Raw genomic sequence first — 14049 nt, forward strand, 5'->3', positions numbered from 1 at the left:
GGCTGTTGTGGGCATTCAGGTAGTGAACCAGTGAATGGAAGCCATCTTTCTTCTTCTCTTCCAAGTAGATGAAAGTAAACATTTCAAAAACATTAAAATATGAAGTGACAAATTCTGAGTCCTTGAAATATAGAAACATATCCAAGCCCAGAATATGCCTGGCATCACGGCTGCCTCTTTCTCTGCCGTGTTACAGACGTGGTCAAGATAGCTACACTCCCGGGGCCAGGTCAGAGCCTTCTCCCTCCCCGGCTCCCGGGGCCAGATCAGAGCCTTCTCCCTCCCAGGCTCACTTCCCTCAGCCGAGTGGGCCTCCTGCGGCTCCTCACGCCCAGAGCCCCACGCCGCCACCTCAGGGTCTCCACCTGCCCTCCACCTACCCCTCTCCCCACCATCGCACTGGGCCTTCATGCACAAGTCGCCTTGGTAAGCATCATTTCCCTCCTCAACCCTGATGCTCACCTGCCTGCTTCACCCTCTTTCATAGCACTCATCACTGCAGGTACATACGCATCCGTTCTCTGTTCCTCTCCATAAAATACAAGAGTTCAAGAGCAGAGGTGTCTGTTTGGTCCATCGCCCAGGAAACTAACAAGTACCTAGCAAGTGAAAGCGCTAACAACCACCTGGAGGACGAATGAAGACAGCAATGAATGAATGAATCAATGAGGGAATGAATGCACTGATCAGTGGCCTGCAGCCAGATTCCCACAGAAAAGATGACCTTGGGGCAGGCATTTGGCCTAGGTTCAAGTCCTGGCTCCCCCTCTCATCCCAGCGTCCTGCTAATGTGGACCCTAGGAGGCAGCAGGTGATGGTTCAAGTACGTGGGTCCCAGGTGGGAGACCTGGATTGAGTTCCTGGCTCCTGGCTCCTGGCTTCAGCCTGGCCCAGCCCAGCCCTGGAGAAAGCCCACCGCATCACATCCCACTCCCAGGGGCTGGGGACGTCCAGAGGCCTCCTGTTTGCAAACTCTCATAAGCAGATGGCACCCCCCTCCACCTCCCCACACACCTGCTCAAGGCCCCGACCTACAGGCCCTCCTCCCCTGCCCTGGGGAGGGATCCAGCCAGAAGCACAATAGGCCTCCTGACCTGGATTGAAAAAGTGGGGGTTGGGACTGGACCCCTTTTCTTTTTTTTTTTTTTTAAATTTATTTTTATTTTTTAAATTTTTGACAGGCAGAGTGGACAGTGAGAGAGAGACAGAGAGAAAGGTCTTCCTTTTGCCGTTGGTTCACCCTCCAATGGCCGTCACGGTAGGCGCGCTGCGGCCGGCGCACCGCGCTGATCCGATGGCAGGAGCCAGGTGCTTCTCCTGGTCTCCCTTGCGGGTGCAGGGCCCAAACACGTGGGCCATCCTCCACTGCACTCCCTGGCCACAGCAGAGAGCTGGCCTGGAAGAGGGGCAACCGGGACAGGATCGGTGCCCCGACCGGGACTAGAACCCAGTGTGCCGGCGCCGCAAGGCGGAGGATTAGCCTAGTGAGCCACGGCGCCGGCCAGGACCCCTTTTCTTACACAACATTCTATGGAGGCTCTGTCAGGGCAGGGCAGAGAGGCCCAGCCTCAGCTGGCAAACACTGATGCTTTGGGTGCAACGCAAGTGCTTGGCCAAAGCACCCTGGAGAAGCATGCCAAGCTCCTGAATGTGTGTGACCTAGCTTTGCGCAGTGGCAGGATCATAGCCACTGCTGCCTTCGGCCCGAGAAGCCTCCATCCAGGACAGCTGTGGGTCTAACCAGGGAGTGTGGGTAGGAACTCGCTGACCAGACACCCAAGGACAGGCTTTGAGGTCTCTGGGAATGGGGCAGGTACAGAAAAAAACTTTCTGGTCTGGTGAAGCCACACCACTAGTGGTCTTCTGCCTGGTTTTCTGCAGGTGCCAGAGGTGGCAAAACAAATCCAGAAGAGAGTTCAATGTCATGGAAAGGACTCCAGTGAGAACCACAGGAAGGGCAGGCACCGAGCAACCCTGCCAAGGCTTCTGATGATTGCCTGGACGCGGCCCTGGGGTTTGGAGGCAGAGCTTTTCACCTGTGGTTTCTGAAATCCTTTCAAACCCAGAAAAATCCCAAGAACAGTGCAAAGAGCTCCTGTTACCGTTTACCCAGAATCCCTGGCTGTTAACATTTTACCACAGTTGTGCCATCAATACTATTAGTATATAAGATGCATTCTAGGGGCTGGCACTGTGGTGTGGTGGGTTGGGCCACTGTCTGTGATGCCAACATCCCATATGAGCACCAGTTCAAGTGCTGGCTGCTCCACTTCTAATCCAGCTCCCTGCTAATGTGCCTGGGAAAGCAGTGGATGATAACCCTGGTGCCTGGGCTCCTGGCTTCCACCTGGCCCAACCCCAGCCATTGTGGCCATAGGGAGGGAACCAGCAGATGGAAGATCTCTCTGTGTCTCTGTCTCTCTTTGTGCTTCTTCCTCTCTCTTTCAAATAAATAAATAAAATTTTTTTAAAAAGAAACCATACGTGGACAAACTAATTAAAAAAAAAAACATGCACTTTATTTAACCATTTGAAAGTTCCCCATGAGGACACTTATTTTAATATTAATATTTAAATATTTAAATATTTTAATATTTCCTAGAAACAAAGACACGTCCTCATATAATGATAGTATAATGACAGAAACCAGGAAATTAACGTTGACTGGACGTCAGTACTGAATCTAAGGACCCTATACAAATTTCTCTGGTAGTCCAGTGATGACAAAAACAAAATTATTCTGTTCTGGAGTCCAGCCCCAGGTCACATGTGCATTTACTATTGGAGCCCTTCAGCTGCCTTTAATCTGGAAGAGCTCCTTTATCTTTCGTGACCTCGGCATTTTTGAAAAGTACACGTTGATCATTCTGCAGGACGTCCTTTGGCTGGGGTTTGTCTAATGTTTCTTCATGATTACACTCAAGCCATGCATTTTGGGCCTGCCTATGTGCTCTTCCCACAGCACTCCTCAGGAGGATGTCATGTTGACCTGTCTCAGTCCCGGGATGTTGACCCTGATCAGTTGGTGAAGGGGTGTAAGCCGACTGCTCCATTGTGAGGTCACTGTTTTCCCTTTGTAATGAACGAGAAACTTGATGGGAGATACTCAGAGACTAAGTAAACAGCATGTGTTTCATCAGCTCTACCTGTTCCAGTACAGACTGATGAATTCTTGCTGAGAGCAGGATAAGATGCTGTGTGAGATCACACAATTAGCAATTATGGTGCCTCGCATAAACCTCATTGGCTACGATCCTGCCACTGCACAAAGCTAGGTCACACACATTCAAAGCTCGGGATAAAACCAGGGCTGGGTACAGAAGCAGCTGGAGAGCAAGAAGTAGTAGGTGAGACTCCTCTTAGGCTACGTCCAAAAAGCTCCCATTTAAAGTTCGCTCTTAGCCATAAAGACGAAAAACCCTCAGGATCTGCTTTTGAGGGTATACAAGGATGAGAGGATGCCAGTTTCCTTCCTGGTCCTCCGTGTCTACAGGAAACCTAGCGCTTCAGTTCACAGGTGTGAAAGGCAGCAAGGAGAGAGGCGCAGGTCCAGGGAGCTGGCAGGGACAGTCACACACCAGTGCCTCATGTCACAGGTGCAGTGCTGAGGGGCTTGACTCGGCAACCCCAGGTCTACTGTGGGGCAGTACAGGGAGCTACATTTAAAAGCAAAACCTGGGCAAATATTTAGCCTGGTGGTTAAGATGCCAGTTGATGGGCTGGCATGGTGGCATACTGGGTAAAGCCGCCGCCTGCAGTGCCGGCATCCTATATAGGTGCCAGTTCAAGTCCCGGCTGCTCTACTTCCAGTCTAGCTCTCTGCTATGGCCTGGGAAAGCAGTGGAAGATGGCCCATTTGGGGAATAAACCAGTGGGCAGGAGCAGTCTCTCTCTCTCTCTCTCTCTCTGCCTTTCAAATAAATAAATAAAAACCAAAAACAATCAACTCTCTGCTATTCCATACTCTGGCACGATCAGGTTTAGGAACTCTAACTCACCTTATCCAAGAAACATTTTGAAAGCTTTGCTATCAAAAAGTTGGATTTCTTCAAAAAACATATAGAAGCAGAAAGAACATTTAAAGATCACTGTCATCCTACAAGCCAGTGAGACGCAACGGGAACACCTGCTCCACAGTGCAGCGGCCGCTCCGCCGCTCCTCCAGGTGCCAGGGTGTGCCATCCTGCCAGGGGCAAGGCTCGGCCCCATGGGGAAGGAAGTCCTACAACAAAGGTGTCTATTTTTCTTGATTCTCCCCGGGCTGACTTATAACTAGAATTATTCCAGAAGCGTAGGAGAGAAGCAAACTCATAACATAACAATGGTTGCCTTAGAGCAGGCCAGGGGACCCTTCTTTCTGCCAAGGGCCATGTGGATATTTACCACCAACAACTAAACAATCGGCCTGCTACAGAACTACTGAGTTGACTCCCACCTGCAGCTGCCCCAGCAGGGCCAGACCCAGCAGCCCTGCAGTTCCCAGGCCCTGCCCTCGAGTGTCAGAGCTCAACCAGGCCCTCTAAACTGGCTCTCGCGGAGCCTCAGCTGGGCAGAGCTGGTCTGTGTTATACAATTTGTTCTGGTCACCTGATAATTCTTTACATAAACACTGAATAAGCACCTTCCACATACCAGGCACTGGGAATATAAAAATAAGTAAGACAGCCACTTCCTTTTTTTTTTTTTTTTTTGACAGGCAGAGTGGATAGTGAGAGAGAGAGACAGAGAGAAAGGTCTTCCTTTGCCGTTGGTTCACCCTCCAATGGCCGCTGTGGCCGGTGCATCTCGCTGATCTGAAGGCAGGAGCCAGGTGCTTCTCCTGGTCTCCCATGCAGGTGCAGGGCCCAAGGACTTGGGCCATCCTCCACTGCCTTCCCGGGCCATAGCAGAGAGCTGACCTGGAAGAGGGGCCACCGGGATAGAATCCGGCACCCCAACTGGGACTAGAACCCGGTGTGCCGGCGCCGCAGGCAGAGGATTAGCCTGTTAAGCCACAGCACCGGCCCACTTCCCTTTTTAAATGAGAAATCTAACCAAGAAGATGGAAAATACCCAGACACTCAAAATACAGAATGACCCTGCAACACAGCCACTGCAATGTGCCTGTCCTTCCTGGCCAGGGAACCATGGGCTCCGGCAGAGGAAATCCAGGAGTCTTCCCTGAGGAGGTGATGTGTGAATGGTCCTTGAAGGATGGGTAAGACTTCAGGGGCAGGAGGAAGAGAGGAGTAGGTATTCCAGATGGAAGAAAGGGCTTGCAGGATGTTGAGAGATTGGGGGTGGGGAAGGGCAGGTGAGGTGTGCGCTGAGGCCAGCTCCCTGAGGGCCTAGAGGAGTGCACAGAAGATGCCAAGGAGGAACCAGGCTCTCAAAACTGGCTCCAAAGGAAGGCGGGGCTGAGCCGTTCTTAGGGAGAGTTGGTGAGACCACACCAAATGAATGAGGCCGAGGGAGGGAGTGGTCGGGGACCACTGAGGAATGGCACGCATCAGAGCCAGGAAGGCCAGACGGGGGACACCACAGGGCCCGAGCCAGGAGGGACTGTTCTCATGGTCCTGAGCCCATGGCCTTGAGGTCTGCTTAACAAATCCAGGTCGCGGATGGGGGGAAGAGGGGAAAGGCACACAAGTCTTCAAACGCGGCCCTGTGTCCTTGTGATGATTTCATGGCAGAGGTGGGGGTAGCCCCCAAAGAGAAAGAGGCCAGGGGCCGGCGCTGTAGTGTAGAGGGTAGAGTCACCACCTGCAGTGCTGACATCCCATATGGGCGCTAGTTCAAGTCCTGGCTGCTCCATTTCGGACCCAGCTCTCTGCTATGGCCTGGGAAAGCAGTGGAAGATGGCCCAAGTGCTTGGGCCCCTGCACCCACATGGGAGACCTGGAAGAAGCTCCCGGCTCCTGACTTCGAATTGGTGTAGCTCCTGCCATTGCGGCCATCTGGGGAGTGAACCAGTGGATGGAAGAATTCTCTCTGCCTCTGCCTCTCTGTAACTCTGCCTTTCAAATAAATAAATAAATAAATCTTTGAAGGAGGGAAGGAGGGAGAGAGGGAGGGAGGGAGAGAGGGAGGGAGGAAGGGAGGGAGGGAGGGAAGGAGATGTGCCTCTGAGAAGAAGGGAAGAGGCTGCCCTCCCTGGGGGCCCTCCACTCTTTGACAAAGTACGGTATGTACCAGCCCTCAAGTGGGGACCCCGGGACAGCACATGGCACTGTAGAATCAGCTCTGGGAGGACAGGTCGGGGCAACCCCACAGGTGCCCCAAATACAGCACAGCCTAGAAGCCAGACATTCCACCAAGAGTGCCCTGGTAACTTACAGGAAAGACGAGTAGTTGGGCTGAACAGAGAACACTTAGTGGATAAGGTGAAATCAGTAAAATTGACAGCTAACAAAAGTAATTCTAGATTCTGGTGCAAAGAGCCTCCAACAGGGGGCCTTTCCCTCAACTTCAGCCGAACGGGAAATAGGAGATGAGATGATGGGGAAGTGTGTAGGCAAATTCTTCTTCTTCTTCTTTCTTTTTAAAGATTTATTGATTTATTTGAGAAACTGAGTTACAGAGAGAGGGAGAGACAGAGAGAAAGGTCTTCCAGCCACTGGTTCACTCCTCAAATGGCAATGTCGGTTGGAGCTAGGCAGATCCCAAGCCAGGAGCCAGGAGCTTCTTCCAGATCCCCTATGTGGGCCATCTTCTACTGCCTTCCCAGCACTTGGGCCATCTTTTATTGCCTTCCCAGGAGCATTAGCAGAGAGCCAGATTGGAAGTGGAGCAGCCAGGACTCCAACTGGCACCCATATGGAATGCCAGTGCTGCAGGTGGAGGCTTAGCCCACTATGCCACAACACCAGCTCCAGTAGGCAAATTCTAAAACAGCCAAGACGCTGCCATCCCCGAAAGGCGAAGGCTGACCATTGCTAAGGCTGACGGTTCCTAAGGTTGTGTGGTATGAACGTGACATCCACAAGAAGGGCCTTAGAAAGCCTCCTTGGGGGCCGGCACCGTGGCTCAACAGACTAATCCTCCGCCTAGCGGCGCCGGCACACCAGATTCTAGTCCCGGTCAGGGCGCTGGATTCTGTCCCGGTTGCCCCTCTTCCAGGCCAGCTCTCTGCTATGGCCCGGGAGTGCAGTGGAGGATGGCCCAAGTGCTTGGGCCCTGCACCCCATGGGAGACCAGGAGAAGCACCTGGCTCCTGCCTTTGGATCAGCGCGGTACGCCGGTCGCAGCGGCCATTGGAGGGTGAACCAATGGCAAAGGAAGACCTTTCTCTCTGTCTCTCTCTCTCTCTCTCACTGTCCACTCTGCCTGTCAAAAAAAAAAAAACAAACAAACAAACAAAAAAAAAAAAAACAAGCAAGCAAGCAAGCAAGCAAGCCTCCTTGGGGAGCAGTGGCTGGCGGAAGGGGACAGGACAGCGGGGGATCAGCCAGGCAGCACTGGCTGTAACCCACAGTCCTCAATAATCCAACTGGCCCCATAGGAACGGACTAGTCCCATGTAGCCTGGAGTCAAGGCGGTGAGGACCCCCAGAGAGCAGCGGCAGGGACAATGACCGAGGACAGCCTGGTATCTGACGGCATCTGGCAATTCAGGGTTTGAAGGAAAGGAAGAGATGTACAGGAACCAAGCCGCTTTACAACCAGAACTTGTACACTTGTACAGGAAACAAAAGGCCACTGTACGACCAGAACAAGTCAAACATGCTCAACTGCTAACAGCAGCAATACATATGTAAGTTTGTACGAGGCAGGACTAAAACACACGATTTCCTTTCATACCTCAATCACACATCCCTGTTGCCAGATTTGGGAAGCCAGCATTTGGGGCAGGCTTGCAAAGAGCCATCCCGGTGCTGGATCCTCCGACCCAGTCTCCATCAAACACGGAGTGAATGCTTGGGGATGTGGGAATAAGCAACGCGGACACGACCCCTCGGTCATAAAGCTCTCGCAATCTCAGTGTGAAACAGACAAGTAACTCGAGCCCCGGTGTACGGTATGTGTGGTTTCTCCTTTTAACTTATTGTACGTTAGACATGAGGGAAGTGTGACAAGACGTTTTAGATGATTTGGTGTCTGTGTGTCACAGAAGGGGCTTCCCGGAGGAAGAAATGCTCCCGCTACGAACTGAGTAAGAATCGGAACGCGATGGAGGAGGCAGGTGTCACAGGCTTGGGGAGGGCAGGGACACAGACAGCGACGGCAGAATTCTGAGCACAGGGTGTCTGAAGGGTCCATCCCAGGTGGGAGTGCTGGAAAAGTAAGAATCCCTGGCCTTCGGGAGTTGGGATTTTATCCTAAGAATAAAAAGACGCAACCTGGGGTGGGGGACAGGTTTAAGGCAGAATTGGATTTTGGAGAGACCGCTCTCCAGGCTGGACTGGGGACGGCCAGGTCCTCCCATGAGGCAGGAGCAGTTAGGAGGCTGCCGTGCGGGCCCAGGGGAGCAAGGATGGTGGTGCAGAGCTGGACCCGAGTGCCGCAGCCACTCAGATAATCCTCCTCCATCGTGACAGGGGTGAGAGTGCAAAGACTTGGGTGCCACTGCCTCAGGGACCTCCTCCACGCCAGACTGAATCCTGGCTCGGCCCCACACACTCTATCAGCTTGTCAGTCTCTGTGCCTCAATATCCCCATTGGTAAAATGGGTACAATAATGGTACCAAGCTCCAGGGCTATGGTGAAAATTAAATGGTTATTTATACATATAACATACATACATACACACATATGTATATGTGTATGTATTGGGTAAGGAACACACACACATATATGTACGTACGTATTGAGTAACGTTCTGCCTTAACTATGTTTTATAGCACAAGGGTTCATTTGGGGACAGGAGGGAACAAGCTTCCAAGACTTAGTATAAACAGAAGAATATAAAGTATCTCTAATTTTACATACTTTGAAGCTGTGTTATTAGGTGCATAAGAGTTAAGAAATTTGTGTCTTCCTGGGAAACTTTGATCTACCTATTTCACTTTTTTGAATATAGCTACTAGAAAATTTTAAATTACAGGTGTGGCTCAGGTAGTATTTCCACTGGACAGGGCTGAGCTAGAGGAAGGATATGAAGCCCCAGGGGCCACCCAGTCCTGGGAGACTAAGACTTGAATCCAGAAGGCAACAAGGGAGGAGAGAGTGAAAGGCCGCTGGAATCTACGTGAGAAAGGATGAGATGTTTGGAAAAGCAGAAAGGGGGTGAAGAACAAGACAGAAGATGTAGGAGAGAGGAAGGCCAGGGAAAGAAAAATGTCATGTCCAACAGAAAAATTGCCCCTGCGAGGAACTCAAAGCCCGTAATACCCATTTAATTAGGAAAGCAACACACAGTCTTTAACAGCCCTAATATTCCCAAGTAGACCTTGGTTATTTTTTCAAACCTACCAAATCCCATCACGTGACACTTAACTGCTCATTCTACATGTGAAAAACTGAGGGAAAGAAAGGTGGCGGGGAGAGGCCTGGGTGAAAGAGGCGATGAACGGCCGGCGCTGCGGCTCAATAGGCTAATCCTCCACCTGTGGCGCCAGCACACTGGGTTCTAGTCCTGGTCGGGGCGCTGGATTCTGTCCCGGTTGCCCCTCTTCCAGGCCAGCTCTCTGCTGTGGCCGGGAGGGCAGTGGAGGATGGCCAAAGTCCTTGGGCCCTGCACCCCATGGAAGACCAGGAGAAGCACCTGGCTCCTGGCTTCGGATCAGCGCGGTGCACCGGCCGCAGCGGCCATTGGAGGGTGAACCAACGGCAAAGGAAGACCTTTCTCTCTGTCTCTCTCTCTCTGTCCACTCTGCCTGTCAAAAAAAAAGGGGGGGGGGCAATGAATCATCTAATAACTTAACCCTGGATACTTTTTCTAGCATGAGAGAACAGAAACGTCTTCTACGGCTCGAAAGCCTTTTTGCTGTCTGATATGGGCTTTCCCTCTAGGTCCTAGGGAATTCTGTAGCAGCAGAGGCACGCAGGAGCAGGTCTGAGAAGCAGAGAGGAGGTCTAGAGAGTTCCATGGGATGAAGGCTCAGGGAGGAACGAGGCGAGCAGGGGCTGAGGTCAATCAGGTGGATCGGCCAGAGAAACTCTTCCTCAAAGTCAGAGGCTCAGGGAGCTAAACGGATCCTGACAGCTCAGCCTGCCCTGCCGCCTGACCCAGGGTGGCACCGGGGCCTGCAGGGGACGGTGTTTTCCGAGACCTGACTGTGCACAGCCAGGCAGACACTGGTCCTGACTGTCCCACTGACTCCTGGCGACTGTCACCCTCACGAGCCCGTAGCTGGGAGCTTCCAGTGTAGTTATTGCAAAAGTGGAACAAGGTCGTCTTACCCGTGGCTCCCCAAACTGAGCAATGCACACACCCAGGACCTGGACATCCCGCTCTTCGGTAGAGACCCATCAGACATGCACGCACGTGTAGACAAAGTCCATGCCTCAGTACCAGCACAGCCGCCAGAACTGCCCCGGCGTCCACCGAGAGAGCGCACGGATAAATACCTGCTCGCCCAACGGTTACTACAGGCCATGAGAGCGAACACAGCACAGTCACACATAGAACACACTGTCGTGGCCACAGTCGGCGGCAGCAGGCACTCCCAGAAACCCGACTTAATGGAAGGCAGACGGACACTGTAGGATCGCACTTGCTAAGACATAAGCAGGGGAAGCCAGAAGGGGGTGATCCTGGGGAGGCAGCACCTGGAAGGGGGTGCACAGGGGTTCCCCTGAGGGCCCGGGGTGTGCTGGCTCTTGTTCTGAGCGTGTGAGAATGTTCCCTTTGGAAAATTCACTGCATAGGACACTTGATGGCGTGCCTATTTCCCTAGTAAATGTGGTATCTAAAAAATACCTTTGGAGGGGGCTGGCATTCTGGCGCAGAGGGTTAAAGCCCCAGCCTGCAACATCAGCATCCCATACGAGTGCCAGTTTGAGTCCTGGCTGCTCCACTTCTGACCCAGCTCTCTGCTATGGCCTGGGAAAGCAGTGGAAGATGGCCCAAGTCCCTGGGCCCCTGCATCCGAGTGGGAGACCCGGAAGAAACTCCTGGCTTCGCATCAGCCTAGCTCCAGCCGTTTTGGCCATCTGGAGAGTGAAGCAGTGGATGGAAGACCTCTCTCTCTCTCTACCTCTCTCTCTCTCTCTCTCTCTCTCTCTCTCTCTATATATATATATATATATATATATATATATATATATATATATCTGCCTCTCTAATAAATAAATAAATATTAAAAAAAAAAAAAGCTTTGGCTGGCTGGTGTCCAGGTAAGATAAGCCCTCTAGGCTCATTTTTCTCCTGCACTCACACACCCTCCTCTTGCTCCCGCCCTGCACATATGATCAAGCTGGGTCTCCTCAGGGACAGCTGTGGGTCACTATCTATATTTACGGCTTCCTCCCGCATCAGGCCTGTGATTCACCCCCCACAGTACTTCCCCAGCTTACGCCACCTACTGGGATTCAGCCCTGGCTTCTCCTTCCTGGGCAGTTGGGAAGTTGATGTTATCATTAACGCCTGGATATTCCCAGTTGTTTTACTCTGCCAAAGCTTCCCTACCAGACACCCCCTGGGGGTGACTCCCACAGGAGCTCTGATTAAATCGCTCCCCTTCTCAACACCCAGCTTCGCCCCCAGCACCTGCTATGTCTCCCACAGAGACGCTCCCATTCTTGCCCGCCCACCTGCCAAGAGCCCATCTGTTAGCCAGGCGCCCACCACTCAAGGCTACACACAGAAAAGGGAAGCTGGGAAGACTGGAGGAGGAGGCAAAAGAACAAAGAGTTAGTTCTGATTTTGCCTTGAAGGCAGCCTGAAAATACATCACCCAGCTATCTGGGTAACGTGGAACAATCTGCAATTTGTGCCAAAGTTACAAGTTTTTTTCACAACAGTCATAAATGTGAGCTTTTAGAATGCATGCCTGCCATAAATTCCCCCTCCCCTCTCTTCTATAAGTTTCTACATGCCTTCTTATCTAACCCACTTCTTTTCTTGCCTGGAGGAACAAACACAATCATCTCCACCAAGAATATTCAAGGATCATCTCAACTTACAGCAACAGCAGCACCCATATGACAGACAAACCCGTATGACAGACGAACCAGAGAGGACTCCAGCAGGAGCAGGTGCTAGGCACAGCAGTTCAGACACCACTGGGAAGCCCACGTCCCATATCACAGTGCCCGGGATTGCGTCTCCACTCTGCTCCTGATTCCAGCATCCTGCTAATGCACACCTTGGGAGGCAGCAGGGGCGGCTCAAGTACTAGGGTCCCTGCCACCCACCCGGATGGAATGCTAGGCTCCTGGCTTCAGGCTGGCCCAGCCCCAGCCGTTGTGGGCATTTGGACAGTGAAGCAGCGGATGAAGATCTCTGTTTACCTGCGCACGTGTGTGTGTGTGTGTTACTGTTTTAAAAAAAGAAAACAAAGACTCACAGCATCGATTACCATGCGCTCGCAGTTCCCAGCCTCTCTCCTGATCCAAGCACCGGCTGGAATTCAGGTGATTCCCTGCTCTGCCTCCAGAAATGCTGGACGCCCTTCGGAGCTGGCAAGCCTTCAGGATTGCACAAGCGAAACCACAACCTGTCCTGACTGTGTCTGTGTCTGGACCCTTCCATTCAGCAGAAATGGATTCCTCGCCCAGTTTCAGGACCTAGAAGAGGATTAGCAGCCATAAGCCAGGGGGGAGGGTCAGTCTCCTCCCTCCTCGAGGCCCCAACACCCAGCACAGACCTTGGCACCAGGAGCAGGGAACCCGGGAGTGCCAGACGAAGCCCGCCGGGAAAACCATTTTCCCTTTCAAACGAATGGTACCTGATTAGGCAAAGACCACACCAGGAATTAAAACGAGAGGATATAAAACGTGCCGCCCCGGTCAACCAGCGACGCTGCAGGACCCTCCTCGCTCAGAAACGTATAGTTCAGGGCCAGAACCGTGAACCAGGGGCCCCAGAAGGGACGTCAGCCTGATGTTAGGAGGGGAAGTCTAGGACAGACCAGGGAGTGGATCCCACACCGGCCGACCCGCGTCTGCCAAGGTCACCAGCTGGTGCAGGGCAGGGTCGGCAATCCCCTCTCCCTCTGTTCGCTGGGGCTCTACGGAGATGCTCTCCAACAACCTCGCCAAAAGGCGCCCAGCGACCGCATGCCCGCGTCCAGCCTCTGCTTACAGTGTCCGAGAAACCCAAAGGTCGCCCAAACCCGTCTCCTCCGCAGGGCTGGCCGCAGAGAGGGGGCGGGGAAGGTCACCGGCGGGTTTCCACCGGCAGACACCACACATTCGCCAGGGACGCACAGGAGCCGCCAGTGTCCTGCAGAGGGTCCCCCAAGCCCGTCTCAGAGAAATGAGTTAACGGCGCGGCTGGCTCGGAAGCGTCCAGCAATGAATTAAAGCCCGGGCCGCTGCGGAAAGCGGTGCAGAAAGGGGCCACCGCAGAACGACCTGACAGCGCGGCGGCTCGCCCTGACCCTCCGCCCCAGTCCACACCTGCGCGGGCCGCGGCGCCCCCGACCCGATCCACCCTGCCCCAGGCCACGACCCTCCGCCTGCGCCCCACCAGAAGCGTGTAAGGGGCGCCGTGCCCTGGGCGCTGCCCGCAGAGACCAGGGCGGAGCCGCCGGGCCCAGCCAGGCGAGAGCAGGGACAGGTCGCCGCCGCCGCCGCCGCCCCTAGCCCACGGGCCCCTCGCTACACCGAGGAGGGGGCTGCGCCACGTACCTCGGCCGGCAGGTGCCGCCGCCGCCGCCCGGGTTCGCGGCTGTAGGGCACGCCGCTCCGCGCCTCCCGCCGCCGTCGTGCGCATACGAAGGAGGGGGCGCCGGCTGGCTGCCAGCCCCGGGCCCCGAGCCCCTGCCCGCCCCCGGCGCCGCGCTCTCGCCCATTCAGCCCGGGGCCGAACGCTCCCCCGCGCGGATGCGGAGGCGGGCCGGGGGGGCGGGCCGGGGCGTCACGAGGCCGCAGGCGTCCAATCGGAGCGCGAGAGGGCTCCCGCGGTGGCCCCGCCCCCGAGGCGCTCGGCCCCTGCGCCCGCCGGTGTTGGGGGAGCAGGGCGCCC

At 54.0% G+C, this 14049-nt stretch overlaps 1 protein-coding gene across 7 annotated transcripts in view; it reads right to left on the reverse strand.

Annotated features, from left to right (window-relative positions):
- Positions 1–13835, reverse strand: part of ST3GAL5 (ST3 beta-galactoside alpha-2,3-sialyltransferase 5) — a 53515-nt gene extending 39680 nt beyond the window's left edge. For 2 of the 7 annotated variants that reach the window (XM_062209787.1, XM_062209788.1), the window contains exon 1: positions 13713–13834. In XM_062209787.1, coding sequence (XP_062065771.1) covers positions 13713–13797 — 85 coding nt within the window. In that variant the 5' untranslated portion in view covers positions 13798–13834. Of the gene's footprint in view, positions 1–12427; positions 12648–12727; positions 12809–13712 lie in introns of all 7 variants that reach the window. The other 5 variants (XM_062209786.1, XM_062209784.1, XM_062209785.1 and 2 more) reach the window with 5 other exon arrangements.
- Between the last annotated feature and the right edge of the window lie 214 nt (positions 13836–14049).

This window comes from Lepus europaeus, chromosome 13, assembly GCF_033115175.1.
Source record: "Lepus europaeus isolate LE1 chromosome 13, mLepTim1.pri, whole genome shotgun sequence".
Lineage (NCBI taxonomy): Eukaryota > Metazoa > Chordata > Mammalia > Lagomorpha > Leporidae > Lepus > Lepus europaeus.